Raw genomic sequence first — 19339 nt, 5'->3', positions numbered from 1 at the left:
TGTTTATATTTTAAAAGTTCATTGGTACAGATTTCATTTAAGATTTAATTAACTGCACTTCATAAGAGAATGTGTTCATTGTTAATAAAGAATTGCAAGCTTTGAGAATAAGAATAAGAATAATAAGAATAAGAAAACCTTTATTTGTCCCACAATGGGGAAATTGCAGTTTGCAACAGCATTCAGAAATGACAGAGATAGAATAGATAATTGATATATTGAACAGACTGGTGTTATTCCACCATAAGGTGTTGTAATATTGCACATATTAGGAGTGTTCGTTGTGGAGCCTAACAGCAGCAGGAAGGAAAGACCTTCTGTATCTTTCCTTCACACATCGAGGATGAAGCAGTCTATCACTGAAGCCGCTCCTCAGTTCCGTCAGGTCACCGTGCAGGGTGACCTGACTAATTGCTTTCTTGATCAACCCTTTACTAAAAAAATATAACATACGACTGCTGCGGGCGCCCTGCCCCACAGGAGTCGGGTCTGTGGTGGTCATAGCCCCGAGGGGCCTTGGTGGGCGTCCCTTATTTTTATTTCTGGAGGGTGGCAACTATGGTGGCAACCCATGGGCAACCCTAGTTGGACCGCACTGTTGCACAGTGAGTGACGTAGCGAGCCGTCGACAGGTATGATGGGCATGATTGGCAGCTACTTATCATTCTCGTTAGCGAGAATATTAAACAAAACAGCCACAGTAATGGCATCAAAAAGAGGTTATGTCTGTGGCGCGGAAAACCGGAAGAAAAATGGTCAAAAGATAAAGGTAAGGCATTTGTTGGTTATGTTGCCTGGATAGGTGGAGGTGAAATGCCGTTTTTTAGCAAGTTTGTTTATTTGTCCTGCTAGCCAGCTAGCTAGCCCTAGATAAATGTTAGCTAGCTGGCTAGGAGTTCATAAACTCAGCTTTATTGTTTGCTTCATGAAAGTTGGCTAATATAAAATGAATATATCGCATGTGAATGGACAGTCTGTCCTGCCATGGTCATGACTGACTGACTCCAGACCCCTTTATTCATATTATTATTGTTGTAGTCTTCTCTGTCATTGTTCATAGTATTACTTAGGATTCATTTACAAAGTTTAGTGTGTGTTTTATATGCCTCTAATTAGAAGTGTTCTACTGTTTTATAATTTAAATCAATATTTTAAGTGAATTATAAATATGAGGCATCGTGTTTATTATTTTAGATTATTGTGGCAGTGGATCATTTATCTTAGTTTAATTTCTTTAACTAGTCCAATGTGTAAATTAATGTAGAAAAGTCTTAAAAGTGACAACTTTTAATTGGGTAATTTGGTACAAGCTTTAAAGGGACACTGTACATCACAGTATTTAATATAAAAACGGATTCATTTTAATTTTCTGTATTACTGCAACATCACTGCAGTTATATAATAAGAATATGCGCCATGATCTATTTTGCTTGATAACCTAAGGAGCGTTGTCTTTGCAGGAGCAATTCTAAAATATTTTGGAGCTCCAGGCGTTGAGCCAGAGGGATCTTCCTGAAGAAGTGCAGGTCCAACAACCTCTCCCTAAATGTAGGGAAAACAAAGGAGGTTGTTATCGACTTCAGGAGAGCACCCCAAAAACATCAACACTCGCTGCTGACCATCGTCAACTCTGTAGCGGAGAATGTGAGCAGCACTGAGTTCCAGATGACCTTTCCTGGACCGAAAACACAGAAGCACTGAACACTGCAACATGCAACGTCTTGTCCTTCAGCATTGTGTATGCCGGTCACACCTTTATCTCTTCGCTATAAAAATATGCCGTCAGACAAGTATCAGGGTCTGCAGGTTGGTGCCTGGGGTAATAGAAGATTTTGAAAGTGCTGGTAACATGATATTAACAGGTGAAACTGATATGTATGTTTCAGTGTTAAAACTACTCTGTGATACGCTGAAGCTACAACTCTTACTTCAACACTCACAAAAAACCAGCAACACACACACCTGTACCAGAAAGCAGAGCAGCTACTCTCATCCTCTTGTGTGGCGTGATGCTGTCACCATGGCAGCCAACATTCTGCTCGACCCCGGACTCTCCACTGACGGCAAGCCCCACATTCAGCAGGCTGTGTTTGAGATTATGGACCGCCACAGATTCTGCCACTGCATAAACACAGTAGACATTTCTTTTCAGCAGCTTTGTTTGCCCACTTTATTCTTCTGCTTTTCTGTACAATTCTTGGGTTTTTAATCTATAATTGTCTGTCCAGCCGTAGAATTTATGTTCTATGAAATGTGTCATATGAAATGTGTCTGTGTCACCTGTAGCGCCCCCTGTAGATGTAATGTCACGCAACTTGATGAGCATGTACACAATATGTTACAGATTGTTGCTTTTGCAGCGCCCCCTAGAGACCATGGGTCAGAAAAGTTGGGGTTTATACTTCACAAAATATTAGCTTTGGAGTACTACTGTGCCATGCTGTAAAAAATAATTAGCCATTAACTTTGTAATCAATAACCCTGCTAAAGTTCTTTTAGCAGAAGAAGAAGAATAAAAATCAGGAGATGAGGAGAATTACACAAAAAGGCCTCTTTCAGGGAACACGAAGTTGGTTAACAATGTAAAGCTGTTCTGCAGCAATGAAAGTTGAATCAGCCTTGAAAGCTGGTGCTACTAATTCCTAAAGGTGTTCCAACTTTTCTTGATTACTTACAACCCCCTCTGTCTGCATAAAAGCAGTGTTGGAAGACACTGTGGTACCAGACCCTCATGAGCATCAGGTGAACAGTATTGTACTGCAGAAAGTAGTGTGTTGCTACAAAAATGGTAAGAAAAAGGCAATTAACAATGGAAGAGAGACAGACTATAATAACACTCACAGGACAACAGCTTCAAGCACAGCTTAATAGTGGTCGTAGTAAGCAAGTCTCAGTATCAACTGTGAAGATGTCAGAATAAGACAAAGAGGCTCGCCTGGACCATGAAACACTGTCATTGGACTACTGAAGACCTATTGTGGTATAATTTCAAATCTTCAAATGACCTGGACAGAAAAGTGAAAGACAAGCAACCTACACATGCCAAACATTTATGGGAACTTCTGCAAACGACTTGGGAAGAAAGAATACCATGAGTGTGTTCAGCTGTTATATCTGCCAAAGGTGGCTACTTTGATGAGTCAAAAGTTAAGAATACATTTTGGTCTATGAATTGATTCCATGATTTCTTTTTCAACTCAAATTGCTTATTTGTTCTATGCTTTCATTTCAGAGTGCAATGAGACACTAAACTGAATAATTTTCAGTAAAACACTGGAAAAAGTGTGGTGTATATTGGAAAAAAATTGTTAACAACCTGTCCAGGGTGTACCCCTGCTCCAGCAGACCCCCGTGACCCTTAACAGGACTAAATGCGTATAGAAGATGAATGAATGAGACGCACTGTGAAAAGACTTTAACAGAGGCACTGTTAAAATGAAAATAGGTTCACTGTAAAAAAAAAAAAAAAAAAAAATGGAAGCAAGAGATGTAAAGGAATTTGACATGCACTATTAAAAATTGGAAATAAGAGATGCACTTTAAAATCGGAAATTAGAGATGCACTGTCAAAAAGTAAACGAGTTGCACTGTTAAAATTCAAGAATCTGACACGCACTATACAAAATGGAAATAAAATATATACTGGAAAAAAGAAACAGGAGATGCACTGTAAAAATACAACAACAAGCTGCACTGTAAAACACTATAACAATGGCAACTAAGAAACACTGTAAAATGGAAACTCTGAGATTCACTTTATAAAATTAAAATAACAGGTTCACTGTAAAACATGGAAATGGAAGATGCACTGTAAAAATCTGAGGACTAGGAGATACACTGTAAAGGAAATTGACATGCACCATTAAAAACTGGAAATAAGAGATGCACTTTAAAAATGTAGATGAGGAGATACACTGTACAAAATGGAAACAGGAGATGCACTGTGAAAATATAACAAAGAGATGCACCGTAAAATGACTACAAAGAAAACCTTCAAGTTGTAAAAATAGCTACAAGTACATAAATAACTATAACTATACGGGAGTCATTTACTTGATCGGATCGCCCAGATCAGATCTTAATGCAAAGTCTGAACAGGCCTATTGTTTCTGCTGCTCTGGGATGCTGCAGGTGTTTCTTAAATTCAAAGGAGAGACTCAGACATACTGTGGTGACAAACTGGACATCAGCCTGTTTATTAATGTTTCTGTAAAATCCAGAATTACGAACTCTGACACCTGAAAAACATTATTCCAAAATTCAGACATAAATTTGAGTTATATTAAAATATATATTTTGAAAAACATTTCAAAAGCTTATGTAATAGAAAGTACAGTATATAATAAATAAGAGAAGAAGCAACTTAACCATATAAAAACTTGCAATGGTCCTTATGGAAAACCTAAAAGTGCCATTAATTGCCTCTATTTTCACATTAAACCATTGCCAAGAGTGCCGAGCTCTTAATTTTGTTTCGCAGATATTTTTAAAATAAAGTTTCTGTAACCAGTCAGTGAATTGTAAAGAACACCAAAGCACTGCATAGATGAAAAGTGTTTGCTATTGTGGCAATCTGCCGAATCCAATCATTTTGTTTCTAATCTACATCTCTGACAATGGCAGATAAAGGACTGTTGATGCTGGTTTTAATGTGTCTAAATAATTCAGGAGAGGGACTGATCTTTACTTGTTGGTGCTATTAGAATAGTTTGTTCTCTTCACTCCACCTCCCAGTAACATGGTCCAGTTTGAGTCTCTCTACACACAAGCTGCTGCTGCTTCTCAACTTTACCAAGAGTGCCAGCTGTAGACAGAAGAACAACAACAGGAGATAAGTTAGTGTTTACAGAGAATCACTTCATCACCAGCAGCTGCGAACATTCACAGTTCACAGGTTTTTTGAGGCTGAGAATATTCTGAAATAAATCATATTTTGAATCATACTCTGGAGCAGCTGTGGAGCTCAGCCAGCTTCCTTTCAGCTCTCATGTTAACGTGTTGGAGCTGGAAGCTCACAGACCTGCAGAGACTTTTAGCATCAAGTCTGTTTCCTCTGCAGATTTCTCTCAAGTCCACAGAGGAAATAAACTGCTGAGAGTCAAGAACGCTTCATTACTGCAAATGTGTTTCTGAAGTATCAGCTGACTAATAAACATTGAAGATATCTGATGAAACTAATGACAAAGATACAGATGAGATGACTGGACCTCAGCAGAGGTTCTGCTCTGTATAAAGACCACATGGTTACTAAATGTAATGATGGTTCTGTGATTTACAGGCTTCAGTCAGACTGACCTCAGAGCTGTGACAAAGATGAAACTGATCAGTTGTTTAGTTTTGAGGTGAGAGAACAACAGTCTGAGATCAGATTTGATGAATGAGGACCACTGTCTCTATTCATCTAGTAAGGCTGTCAGCTGGAAACCAGATTTATTTCCTGATAATATGAACACAACAAACTTCAGGCTGATCTGATTGGCTGACTGTTGTCTCTTTCAATACTAACTGTTAACTACACCAATACTGAAAGCAGCATGGACTGACTCCAAACCTCTACGCACTTCAGAGTCTCCAGTCTACAGTCTGGACTCTCCTTAAGATCAGACAGCTGCTTCACTTCTGAATCCTGGAGCTGGTTTTGACTCAGGTCCAGATGTTTCAGATGGGAGGGGTTGGACTTCAGAGCTGAGACCAGAGAATCACAGCTGATCTCTGACAAACTGCAGTCAATCAATCTGAATAAAGAATAAACAGATATCAGTTATATTTTTAACTTTTTACTTAAAGTTTACAAAGAAAACTAATGTCCAGTCCATGTTATGATGGAGACATTTAAATTATTAAACTAAAAATGAAAATACACTAATGATTCATCTGTCATTTATCTTTAGAATAGTTTCATTAGTTATCAAACCAAATCCAGATAAAATATAGTAGAATGAAAATGGTGGCATCTTAATGTTTCTGTCTCTTAGTGTAAACACAGTTTGAATTAGAGCTGCAACAATAAGTTTATTAGTTGATGAGTCCATGGATGAAAGATCAAAAATCATAGTGATGATGGTTTGAGTCGTTGATCAAACACAAACACTAAACTGTTTCCAATTCATTCACTGTGAAGAACTTCAGTCAATGGACTAAACCACAGAAGAAAAAAAACAGACTTTACCATGAAAATGTGGATCAGTAGAATATCAGCGTTATGTCTGTAGATTAGTGTCAACACAACTTTGACATCATATTAATCTGAGCACACAAACATGATGTCTGACCTCAGAGTCTCCAGTCTGCAGTCTGAACTCTCCAGAAAACCACACAGATGCTTCACTCCTGGATCCTGCAGGTTGTTTTCACTCAGGTCCAGATGTTTCAGATGGGAGGGGTTGGACTTCAGAGCTGAGACCAAAGAATCACAGACGGTCTCTGACAAACTGCAATAATTCAAGCTGAATAAAGGATAAAATATGTTAGTTTAAAAGACAAAGTCCCATCTTGTAATCATTCAGTGTTTCATAATCTGTTCAGAGCTGAAGAAGTTTCAGGAAGTACAAGTTTAGAAAACAGAAACAAAGACGAAGTGACTTTAGCTCTGAAACTCTGACAGCTCCACCAGTGGATCCATCTAGACAAACTCATGTTGATCAACAAACACAAGTAAAAACCCTCTGATATTTATTTCACTTTCTACTCAGAGTTCAGAAAAACACCAAATATGGAAATGTTGATGAAATGATGATCAATGTTAAGTGCATTTTTTGGTGTGTCAAGTTTGCTTTTAAAACCAGAAACGAAAACTGGAAAAGAATAAAGAAAGTTAGTATTAGACATAATTCTCTTTAGTGCACAAATAAAACATGATGTCTGACCTCAGAGTCTCGAGTCTACAGTCTGGACTCTCCAGAAAACCACACAGATGTTTCACTCCTGAATCCTGTAGATTGTTTTGACTCAGGTCCAGATGTTTCAGATGGGAGGGGTTGGACTTCATAGCTGAGACCAGATAGTCACAGCTGACCTCTGACAAACTGCAGACAATCAATCTGAATAAATAAGAAAAAGGTGTGATCAGGTTTTAAATGCACAGCTGTCCTAATTATTGTGAATCACTGATACTAACATTAAGCTTCCAATTTCCAGTTTATTCAAGGTGAACCGTTTCTGTTTTCTATCATAGTAAACTGAATATCTTTGGTTTTGAGCAAATTTAGACATTTGGAGATGCCATCTTGAACTCTGAAAAAATCTGAGGACACAAATAAAACATGATGTCTGACCTCAGAGTCTCCAGTCTACAGTCTGGACTCTCCAGAAAACCACACAGATGCTTCACTCCTGAATCCTGTAGATGGTTTTGACTCAGGTCCAGATGTTTCAGATGGGAGGGGTTGGACTTCAGAGCTGAGACCAGAGAATCACAGCTGATATCTGACAAACTGCAATGAATCAAGCTGAATAAAGAATAAAAGATGTTAGTTTAGAAAACAAATGTTTCATTCACTGTTTCATAATCTGTTCAGAGTTGAAGAAGGTTCAGAAATTACAAGTTTAGAAAATAGAAACTCTAAACATGTGAACCAATGGGAAGCAGCTTCAATCAGTCAAACAGAACAAGAGAAAAAGAGCTCTGATTAATATTAATGACAACCAGCTGCTACTTCAGTAAATGCAGAGTTACTTCAGCACTGAAAATCTGACAGCTCCACCAGTGGATCCATCATACAAACTCATCTTGATCAACAAACACAAGTAAAAAAAACTCTGACATTTATTCCAGTTTCTTCTCAAAGTTCAGAAAAAGACCAAATATGGAAATGTTGATAAAATGATGATCAATGTTAAGTGCATTTTTGGGGGTTTCAAGTTTTCTTTTAAAACCAGAACCCTTTCTCTTTTTCATTTTTGATGTCAAGCTTGATTTTCTTTTGCACACAAATAAAACATGATGTCTGACCTCAGAATCTCCAGTCTACCACCTGGACTCTCCACAAAACCACACAGATGTTTCACTCCCAAATCCTTTAGGTTGTTTTGACTCAGGTCCAGATGTTTCAGATGGGAGAAGTTGGACTTCAGAGCTGAGACCAGAGAATCAAAGTTGTCCTGTGACAAGCTGCAGTCAGTCAATCTGAATAAAGAATGATAAGGTGTGTTCAGGTTTTAAATGCACATCTAAACTATGTCCTAATTATTGTGAATCACTGACACTAACATGTAATCAGACTGATGACTGAGGAGACACCTGCTAAAATTAAAGAACATGATTCTCCTTCGTTTAACTGCTTGTCATCTCTTTCAATCCTGTGTAATGGAAAATTCTCACTCACTGCTTAAAATGATGATTCTATAGACTGTATTAACATAAGCGATGACCCCCATATAACACTCTCATGTCTACCATATAGCCTTTATAATATGTGATCAAATCTGAAGGTATGGTGCCAATTTACAAATAAAACTGGAGGCTGAAGTAGAAAGTAAACTCTTAATGATAAGTTTGGCTATAAAACAAAGTATTCTTTACTCCTTTGCGACCTGCATTGTGCTCTATTTTTAGCTATTAGCCCATCTATATATGAGAATTAAATAAAGACCTGAAGTGTTCTGACACTGTCTTTTTCGTGAGACCTGACAAGTGATATGATAAAAACAGGATCTTCTTTTTTCATACGCCTGCTAATAACATTATTTAAAAAAAAAAATACAATTTAAAAAACAAATGAACTGACCTCAGAGTCTCCAGTCTACAGTCTGGACTCTCCAGAAAACCACACAGATGCTTCACTCCTGAATCCTGCAGCTTGTTTTGACTAAGGTCCAGATGTTTCAGATGGGAGGGGTTGGACTTCAGAGCTGTGACCAGAGAATCACAGCTGATCTCTGACAAACTGCAACAATTTAATCTGAATAAAGAATACAAATAAGATATTAGTTAAGAAAACAAAGTTTTCTTCAGAGCTGAAGAAGGTTCAGAAAATACAAGTTTAGAAAATAGAAACTCTAAACATCTGAACCAACAGGAAGTAGCTTCAATCAGTCAAATAGAACAAGAGAAAAAGAGCTCTCATTAATGTTAATGACAACAAGCTGCTGCTTCAATAAAGACGTAGTGACTTCAGCTCTGAAACTCTGACAGCTCCACCAGTGGATCCATCTATGCAAACTCATGTTGACCAACAAACACAAGTAAAAACCCTCTGACATTTACTTCACTTTTTACTCAAAGTTCAGAAAAACATCAAATATGGAAATGTTGATAAAATGATGATCAAGACTCTAAAATATGTTCATGTCATGATGGAGACATTTAAATTAGGATTAAACATGAAAATTCATTTCATTATTGATTCATCTGTCATTTATCTTTACAATAGTTTCATTAGTTATCAAACCAAATCCAAACAAATATAGTGTAAAGTGTCCATCAGAGTTTTCAGATGACAAGGTGACGTCTTTAAACTGTTTTCTGACCAACGCTCTTCAATCCAAAGACGTTCAGTTTAAAATGAGAGAAACCAGAGAAAAGAAGAAACTCCTTAGAAACTGGAAGAAGAAACTGTTTGACATTGCTCCCTGATCAATGACTTCAACAATTAATCAACTGTCTGAACTGATGCTGCTGGATTTTCTGTTGATTGATCAGCTTCACATTTCATTACCAGTTTTGTATGAGAGTAAACTGAATATGTTTGATGTTGGACGAAATGGGACATTTGAAGACAGCACCCCACAACTTTCACATTACAATGATCTAAGTACAAAAATAAAACATGATGTCTGACCTCAGAGTCTCCAGTCTACATTCTGGACTCTCCAGAAAACCACACAAATGCTTCACTCCTGAATTCTGCAGGTTGTTGTAACTCAGGTCCAGATGTTTCAGATGGGAGGGGTTGGACTTCAGAGCTGAGCCCAGAGAATCACAGCTGATCTCTGAAAAACTCCACCAACTCAATCTGAATAAAAAATGATAGGGTGTGTTCAGTTTTGCAACATGAAGCTTCAGCAGTCTGACACTGTGACACTAATTAATCTGTTGTAGAACTAAGTTCACACTTTGAGTTAAGTCCCTTAACTGCTGTTGAGCTCAGCAGGAAACAATGAAAACACAAAGATACTGACTGGATCTGTGAGGTCAGACTACTGCAGCAAGAGATTAGTTTAAGATCATTCACAGAACCACACCGTAGAGTTTGTCCTCCATCTTGTCACATTAGAGTCAAATTAGGAGATTTCTTCACAGACAGTATGGACAGAAAGAATGATTACTGACTACAGTAACTCTTTTAACGAACATGTGAAAATTGGAGATGATCTGATTTGTGATCAGACTGATGACTGAGGAGACACCTGCTGATATTTAACTACATGATGCTCCCATTGTTATCTCTTTTCTAACTTTCAAGCCTGTGTAATGAAAATTTCTCACTCACTGCTTTACCTGACGACACAATAGACTGTGTTAACCTGTACCTTAAGTTGTGTGACTCTTAACAATTGTTTCATTTGAGGATGTGTGATCCTCATATAGGACCCTCACGTCTACCATATAGCCTTGTTAATATGTGACCAAATCTGAAGGTATGGTGCCAACTCATAATAAAAACTGGAGGCCTAAGTAGATAGTAACCTTCACTGATGAGTTTGGCTATAAAACAAAGTATTCTTCGTGTGTGATTTCCTCATTTGCCACCTGCACTGAATTGTGCTTTATTTGTGGCTGTTAGACCATCTATAGTTGAGAGTTAAACAAAGACCTGCAGTGTTCTGACTTTGTCTCCTTTCAACAAGAATTTCCGCCAAACCCGACAAGTGTATATATTTTACAATATTGTATATACTGTATTATATATATCATACCCTTTGCACCTGCCCAACTCAGGGGTTGCAGCAGCCACTTTATTGTAGCTCATTCTATTTCTATTGTAGCTCATTCTATTTTTATTTTATTCTATTTTTAGGTATGTATGCGTGTAGTATATATGTGTATATGTATATGGGTGTGTATATGTATGTATATATAGATACATAGACATATCAGTGTTTCCCACACATAGACGAATCTGTGGCGGTGCGCCACAAATTCAACTCCGACCGCCACAGATTCAACACCGACCCAAAAAAAAAAAAGATTTAACACCGACCGTCACATTGCGTTTCGTTATTCTTTTTTTACGCTATTTAAAACAGGCAGCGTATTCGTTCAGCTGCATTTCCTTTCCCTGCTCTCTCTTCGTCTCTCTGTCACTCACGCGTCTCTCTCTCTCCCCTCCGTGCAAACCACGTCTGTCTGGATTAGAGTGCGGATCGGGCCGCATTTTTCTGTCCGAGCCCGGCCCGCGTCCGACAGAGCAGTAACCGAACCCGACCCGAGCCCGACAGGCATTAAGATATTTATGTCCGAGCCCGACCCCAGCCCGACACAGTTAAAATCTAAGTTTTTTTCTCATACTAATGACACATGCACTTTTTTGTGTGGAAAGCCCGCTTTTATTAAGCAACTGTAGGAAGGCGTTCGGAAATGTCAACAGATGAGCGCATCAGCGCACACGGGGCAAAAAGCGCCGTTATAACACAGGCGCACACATGTAGCTTAATACGCACGTCTTTCGTTGTCCTGGCTAGTTTGACACATATGTCTGATAATAAAAACAAAAATAAAAACAGTCAATTAACTGACCTCAGAGTCTCCAGTCTACAGTTTGGACTCTCCAGTCCAGTGCACAGCTGCTCCACTCCTGAATTCTTCAGGTTGTTGTTACTCAGGTCCAGTTCTGTCAGTTTAGAGGACTGGGAGCTGAGAACTGAGGACAGAGCTTCACAGCTTCTCTCTGAGAGGTTACAGCCACTCAGTCTGCAGAGACAATAACATACTTTCCTCAATTGAAAAATTGCTGTGTATCTTTTAATGACTAAAACTCTCTGTACTTACAGAGCTTTGTTGGAGGCTTTGACTACTGGCAGCAGCCTCAGAAGAGCTTCCTCTGAAGCAGAGTATTTCTTCAGGTCAAACTCGTCCAGATTATTTTCTGATGACAATAAGATGAAGACCAGAGCTGACCACTGAGCAGGAGACAGTTTATCTGTGGAGAGACGTCCTGAGTGGAGGAACAAGTCCAAGTGTCCATTTGGACTCTGTAAAACCTTGTTCACAGCACTCTGATGGAGATGTTTTAGATTTGGTTTGTTAAACCTTAGAGACATACAAGAAATTGTTTGTTGTTCTTCCAGCAGATTGACATTAGACTTGATGAAGGTCAAATAAACATGTAGAGCAGCCAGAAACTCCTGAACGCTCAAGTGAATGAAGCAGAACACCTTGTCCTGGTACAGTCCTCTCTCCTCTTTAAAGATCTGTGTCAACAATCCTGAGTACACTGAGGCTGCTCTGATGTCAATGCCACACTCTGTCAGGTCTGATTCATAGAAGATCAGGTTTCCTTTTAGCAGCTGATCAAAAGCCAGTTTTCCCAGAGACTCAATCATCTCCCTGGTCTCTGGACTCCAGTGTGGATCTGTCTCAGATCCTCCATCATACTTGACCTTCTTCACTTTGGTCTGAACCACCAGGAAGTGGATGTACATCTCAGTCAGGGTCTTGGGCAGCTCTCCTCTCTCTCTGGTTTTCAACACATCCTCCAGAACTGTAGCAGAGATCCAGCAGAAGACTGGGATGTGACACATGATGTGGAGGCTTCGTGTTGTCATGATGTGGGAGATGATCCTGCTGGCCTGCTCTTCATCTTTGAATCTCTTCCTGAAGTACTCCTCCTTCTGGGGATCAGTGAACCCTCTGACCTCTGACACCATGTCAACACACTCAGGAGGGATCTGATTGGCTGCTGCAGGTCGTGTGGTTATCCAGATACGAGCAGAGGGAAGAAGTTTCCCCCTGATGAGGTTTGTCAGCAGCACATCCACTGAGGTGGACTCTGTAACATCAGTCAGGGTCTCAGTGTTGTGGAAGTCCAGAGGAAGTCGACACTCATCCAGACCGTCAAAAATGAACACAACCTGGAACTCTTCAAACCTGCAGATTCCTGCTTCTTTGGATTCTCTGAAGAAGTGATGAACAAGTTCCACCAAGCTGAACTTTCTCTCTTTCAACACATTCAACTCTCTGAAAGTCAATGGAAATGTGAACTGGATGTCCTGGTTGGCTTTGTCTTCAGCCCAGTCCAGAGTGAACTTCTGTGTTAAGACTGTTTTCCCAATGCCAGCCACTCCCTTTGTCATCACTCTTCTGATTGGTTTATCTCTTCCAGGTGAGGCTTTAAAGATGTCTTCTGGTCTGATGGTTGTTTCTGGTCTGTCTTGTTTCCTGGATGTTGTTTCAATCTGTCTGACTTCATGTTCATCATTGACCTCTGCAGTCTCTCCCTCTGTAATGTAGAGCTCTGTGTAGATCTCATTCAGAAGAGTTGAGTTTCCTGCTTTAGCAATCCCCTCAAACACACACTGGAACTTCTCCCTCAGAGTAGATTTAAGTTCACGTTGACAAACTGCAGCCTTATGTTCTGAAGTACAACAAAGAAGATCAGTGAATAAATTTCCAAAATTTCATTCTCTGAAAGAATGACTGAATAGACTGTATCCTGGTCAATCTCTTGAGACATTAGTAAATGTTTAATTAATTAATCAGGTTCAATGTTCAGAGAAATCCTCTTACTGCTCTGCAGACGATCAACCAGCTCCTCCTGCTTCATTCTCCTCAGGAAGTTCAGTGCGATCTTCACAAATGCATCTCTGCTGCTCCTCCTCTGCTCTTCATCCTCACCCTCCAACACCTCATCATCCTCCCTCTGACTCTCAAAGCATTCTGAGTAATCTGGACTCAGATCCCTCTGAATCTTCTTCAGCTCGTTCTTCACAAAAGTAACAATGTTGTCCTCCAGCAGCTGGAACAGAAAACTATATGAATGACAACAGACTGAAATCATGGAGACACATCAGATCCATGTTGGACAGACTGACAGTCCACTGGTCTACAAAGAGTAGCATGGAGATGGTGGAAAGTAGTTGTTGTCCATGTACAGTAGCGGTTTTAGGCACAGGCGAACCGGCACAAGGGGGGCGGGATGAGCACTTGGAAAAAAATAAATTAAAAAAAATAAATAAATAAATCTGCACCGCTACATGGTTTTCTATTATCTGTCATATCTGTGTGGGGAATTGGCAAATTGGGGCCCCCTGCTGCAGGCGCTCCTGTTTGCTGAGGAGGTGCTGTGCACAGAAGCTGTGTGTGTGAGAAAGAGAAAGGGAACAGGAAAGGGAAAGGGGGGGCCGCGAGGGACAGCTCATCTCTGGGTCTCTCCCAAATTGAACGGACAAGGGGGGGTCCACTGTATAAAAGGACTAAAGTCAGTCACACCTTGACTTTCTTCCATATAACGCACATTTCATTCATAATATTATAAATACAGGCCTATAATTCCTGCACGTTTTTGTTTTTATGAATTGTGTGAAATGGCCAAATAAAAACAGGTAATACAAAACGATTATGTGGTCACCAAGGTGAATTGGTTTAGTCCTGACTAGTGGTCGGGAGTGACAGCGCTGGAGGATGGAAATCTGTTGATTGTCGAGTGTCAAATGAACAGAGATGGACAGAAAAAGGTGAAAGCCAACAGGTGCCCAATTTAGGAAAAAAAGAACAGATAAAGAGGAGAAACGAGCAAAAGATAAAGGTATGCTATGTTCCCTCTGTATGATTACAGTATCCGTGAAAGAATGAATGAAGGGCTAATGTTAATTGGTGGTATACGTTTGTTAGCCTTTTTGCTATGATGCTTGCAATGCTTATACAACAGTAATTCGTCTTAACAAACACCAGATCTAATGTCACTGTAAGATTGTGCTTTGCAACAAAACTGTTACAAGTTCAGTTAATATTTATTTCCATCACATTGGGTCCTGTAATTAAATGGAATTTTCATATCTGTAGGTAGTTGCAAAGATGAACATTTGCCATTTGCTACAACTCTATTTCGTGTCAAACACAGTTTAACCAGTCATAACTAATTCAATGTAGAACCACCACTGTCCATGTACAGACCTTAAATATGGAGTCCAGGTGTGTTTGATGCTGATAAACAGACTGACCACTGAGAACATTTAAGCTCTGCTGCTTCACTCTGGACAGAAACAGAAACAACAGTGAGTTAAAGATTGTTCTGTGGTGATTGTCCTGATCAGACCAAACTCTACTGTGACATTTATAAAGAGGTGAAAGAAGTGATTCATTCTAAACCTGATGACTGAGGATCATAGGAAGCTCACATTTCAATTACATATGTTGGCACATAAGAACTGATGTAAATGTTGTTTTTGACACTAAAACTCATCTCTCAGATCGTTTGTTTACAATGTCTCTTTAACAACTTAGTTCTTCATCCTTCAGACAAATAAATGGTTTCTATCTGTTTCCAAACAACTGCACCAGCATCACTTCACCATGAGACAAAATGACAGCAGGCTGAAACCCATTATCTTACTTATTTAGAGCAGAAGGTTTATATCCTTTAAACTCATGGGGCTGATCCTTTGACTGATTACTCCTCATAGACACACAGCTGGGTCCAGATTCTGATTCAGGTTCAGGTGAGTCTGGTTTCTGGTGGATCCTGTAAGATAAAGTGATTTCAAAATGAATAAATGTGAATAAACAAACTTTGAAAGATATTTATCACATATATTCAGTAACTGAACCAAGCCAATGACAACCTCCTAATTTTTTCACAGTCTATGCAGGAGATACATATTGTGGCTCTACAGCAATACACACCATCACAACCGGGTGTGGTCAAAGGTACATCTGACTATGATGTTTAATATGGATTCATATCATATTCACTTATATATTACTTCTTTACAGCAGAGAGTTCTCCTCTTTTAAAGTCAATGAAACCATCCTTTGACCAATCACTCCTCATAGACACACAGCTGGGTCCAGATTCAGGTTCAGATGAGCTTGGTTTCCGATGGATCCTGGAAGACAAAGTGATTACAAAAGGAATAAATATGTCAATGATGAACTTTGAAGGACGTTAATCACATATATAAACACATATATCAAGAATCAAGAATCCTTTACTGTCATTATGTGAGGACATAACGAAATTTTGTGAGGTAGCTCCTGGCTTAAATAGTGCAATACAAAAGACATGGAATAGGCAAGTTTTTAACAATAATAATAAAGAATAAAATAAGATAAAAAAGTAAAAAATACAGCTGTACAAATATATGCATAGGAATAAGTAGTTAGTTAGCAGCAAATCTTGTAAACATACAGTGCAAACATTGCAATGATTGTAAAGTGTCTATGACGGGGGTGGGTGGGGTCAGGGGGGAGGGTTGAGTGTGTGTGTGTGTGTGTGTGTGTGTGTGTGTGTGTGTGTGTGCAGGGCGGGAGGGGGGGGGTGATTGACTTCACAGTTCTGGGGATGAAGCTGTCTCTCACACATAACACACAGTAATTATGCCTAGGCAATGTTGACAACATGAATTTCTGTAGCACTACACAACATCACAGTTGGGTGGGGTCAGAAGTACCAATAATCACAATGTTGAACATGGTTTCATACTATATTCAATTATATCTTACTTCTTTACAGCAGAGGATTCTTCTCTTTTAAAGTCATTTTGGATATCCTTTGATAGATCACTCCTCATAGATACACAGCTGGGTTCAGCTTCAGCTTCAGCTTCAGCTTCAGGTCCAGGTCCAGGTCCAGCATAGTCTGGTCTGTACTTCTGCTTTGTTCTTCAACACACAAAGATTAAAGTGATAATAATAAAGGAGCAGTGATTTGAGAGTTGAGCTCGGACATGTAGAAGAGTCATGGACAGTTAGAGATGTTTATCTCACCTCTGATCTTTGGTCTGGTTCTCATGTTCCCCACTCAGAGTGGTTTTAGAGGGAGGGACTCCCTCCTCTCTGTCCTTACACTGATCCATACTGTTGGATTCACATCAGCTCACACACTTTCTACCTTCATCTGCAGAGGAAACACAAATCATTCACCTCAACATCAACTGAATATTTCAGCTGCTCCTCCAGTGACTGGTTCTTATTTTCTGTTTCATATCAGTGTCAGTGAATGCAGTCTGACAGCAGAGACAGAGACTATACTATCAGCTGTTGTTCTTCTACTATCAGTCCACTAGATGGAGTCATGAAGCTGCAAAGAAGTGAAGAGCAGCAATACAGACACCAACTATGCAACTTCAGCTAGGACTTGCCCTAAATTTACTATTTACTCCAGTAAATCATTAATCGAGTAATAATGTATACTGATCCTTAAACACAAATATGATCCAAATTTATTGATGAGAGAACTGAACATCTTCCATAAATATTACAGAGAAAGTTAAAATCTAACACAAACCAAATTTACAGTTTATTCAAACAGTCCACAGAACTGAAGAAAAAAGGATTCATCTCTACTCGACACCTGGACATTAGAGGGAGTCATTGATAGACCGGCCCACTTCATGCACGGCGTGGTGAGCCAGCCAGCCAGCCAGCCAGCCAGCCAGCCAGCCAGCCAGCCAGCCAGCCAGCCAGCCGGCAACACAAGTTTCATGAACCTTGATGAAAAAAACTGCATTTCGTGTTGTTTTGGATATAATCATATAGTAATCATTAACCTGAACCCTTAAGGGGTTGCAAATTAGCCAACTGGCTAGAAACCTTTTATGTAACACATCTACAGACATTGTTATGGCATTGACTATGATAGCTATGTATGTAATAATGTGCGCTGCATTGTCCCTGACAAATAAACTAATAATAATAATAAGTAGCCTACAGTAAAATAATTACAGCAGTATAGTGATTTTATAGCATGTAGTGATTTTAATGCAAACAGGTCACTGATCCTCCATCCTCCAACGCTGTCACTCACGACCAGAAGTCAAGACTAAACCAATTCACCTTGGTGACCACATAATTCAATTCAATTCAATTCAATTTTATTTATATAGCGTCAATAACAATACAAATCGTCTCAAGACGCTTTACAAAAACCCGGCCTGAAACCCCCAGAGCAAGCCTGAAGGCAACGGTGGCAAGGAAAAACTCCCTTTTAACAGGAAGAAACCTCAAGCAGAACCCAGCTCATATGGAGGGACCCATCTGCCTAAGGCCAGCCGGGTACAGACAGAAGAAAGAGAGAAGAGAACAGCAAAGAGAGAAGAGAAGAGAACAGCAAGATAAACATACATCTGTCATAGATACACATATCTGACTAAAGTGTACATGTGGAATCTTATGATACAAACTGATGATGTTACATGACAGTTTGAAAATGTAAGAGGAATCATAGGCAGGTTGGAGAATTGTTCATTCAGGTAGGAGTGGATAACTTCAGGATTCCATGAAGACTAGGCAGGCTGATGAGACCACGACAACAGATGTAGTATAGAGCTCCACAGGAAACACACCACTCCAGGCCAGAGATACTCACAAGAAGAGGGGGGAAGGGGGGGAAGAGGGGGGAAGGGGGGGGAAGGGGGGTGGGACACACACAGCAGTAAACATTCTACATAGTAATAGCACAGAATTGTATGACTAGTAGTATATAGGAAATTAGAGGGCAAGAGCTCTGTGCCAGAGAAAAGAAAGTGGAGGATGCGAGAGAGGAGAGAGAAGAAAGAAGGAGGACATGTGTTTGGTGCATCGTCCCCCAGCAGCCTAGACCTATAGCAGCATAACTAAGGGATGGTTTAGTCCAGCCCTAACTATAAGCCTGATCAAAAAGGAAAGTCTTAAGCCTGACCTTAAAAATAGAGAGAGTGTCTGCCTCCCGAACCCAAACTGGGAGCTGGTTCCACAGGAGAGGAGCCTGATAGCTGAAAGCTCTACCTCCCATTCTACTTTTTGAAATTCTAGGAACCACAAGTAGGCCTGCACTTTCAGACCGAAGTGATCTGCTGGGATGATATGGTACAATAAGGTCTTTAAGATACGATGGAGCTAGGCCTTTAAGGGCCTTGTATGTAAGGAGGAGGATTTTAAATTCTATTCTAGACTTTAAAGGGAGCCAGTGAAGAGAAGCTAAAACTGGAGTAATATGATCTCTCTTGCTAATTCCTGTCAATGCTCTTGCTGCGGCATTTTGAATCAACTGGAGGCTTTTTAAAGAGCTATTTGGACAGCCAGACAGTAATGAATTACAATAATCCAGTCTGGACGACACAAATGCATGAACTAGTTTTTCAGCATCACTCTGAGACAGGATGTTCCTAATTTTGACGATATTACGCAGGTGAAAGAAGGCAGTCCTGGTCACTTGCTTTATGTGACATTTAAAGGACATATCCTCATCAAATATAACACCAA

The 19339-nt window shown here is 39.7% G+C and overlaps 1 protein-coding gene across 1 annotated transcript; it reads right to left on the bottom strand.

Annotated features, from left to right (window-relative positions):
* Positions 1-4345: 4345 nt before the first annotated feature.
* Positions 4346-16717, bottom strand: LOC311504001 (NACHT, LRR and PYD domains-containing protein 3-like). Its single transcript, XM_084566941.1, has 13 exons — positions 16601-16717; positions 15862-15984; positions 15492-15620; positions 15053-15131; positions 13667-13895; positions 11930-13514; positions 9780-9953; positions 8727-8900; positions 7275-7448; positions 6867-7040; positions 6273-6446; positions 5562-5735; positions 4346-4804 (listed from the first exon to the last, which is right to left on the bottom strand). Exons 1-13 carry the CDS (start codon positions 16666-16668, stop codon positions 4789-4791), a joined length of 3273 nt encoding a protein of 1090 aa, XP_084423067.1. The 5' UTR covers positions 16669-16717; the 3' UTR covers positions 4346-4788.
* Between the last annotated feature and the right edge of the window lie 2622 nt (positions 16718-19339).

This window comes from Chelon labrosus (genome assembly GCF_963514085.1).
Source record: "Chelon labrosus genome assembly, chromosome: 19".
Taxonomy (NCBI): Eukaryota; Metazoa; Chordata; class Actinopteri; order Mugiliformes; family Mugilidae; genus Chelon; species Chelon labrosus.
This window is presented reverse-complemented; position numbering and strand designations above follow the sequence as displayed.

What these genes read in the sequence shown, in the direction of transcription:
- LOC311504001 (XM_084566941.1), bottom strand. Translation starts at nt 16,668, where the DNA reads ATGAGGAGTGATCTATCAAAGGATATCCAAAATGACTTTAAAAGAGAA. An exon ending in AAAGCCTCCAACAAAGCTCT is followed by an intron (nt 9,954 to 11,929) that starts GTAAGTACAGAG and finishes TTTTTTATTCAG; the next exon opens with ATTGAGTTGGTGGAGTTTTT. An exon ending in TGTAGACTGGAGACTCTGAG is followed by an intron (nt 7,449 to 8,726) that starts GTCAGTTCATTT and finishes TTCTTTATTCAG; the next exon opens with CTTGATTCATTGCAGTTTGT.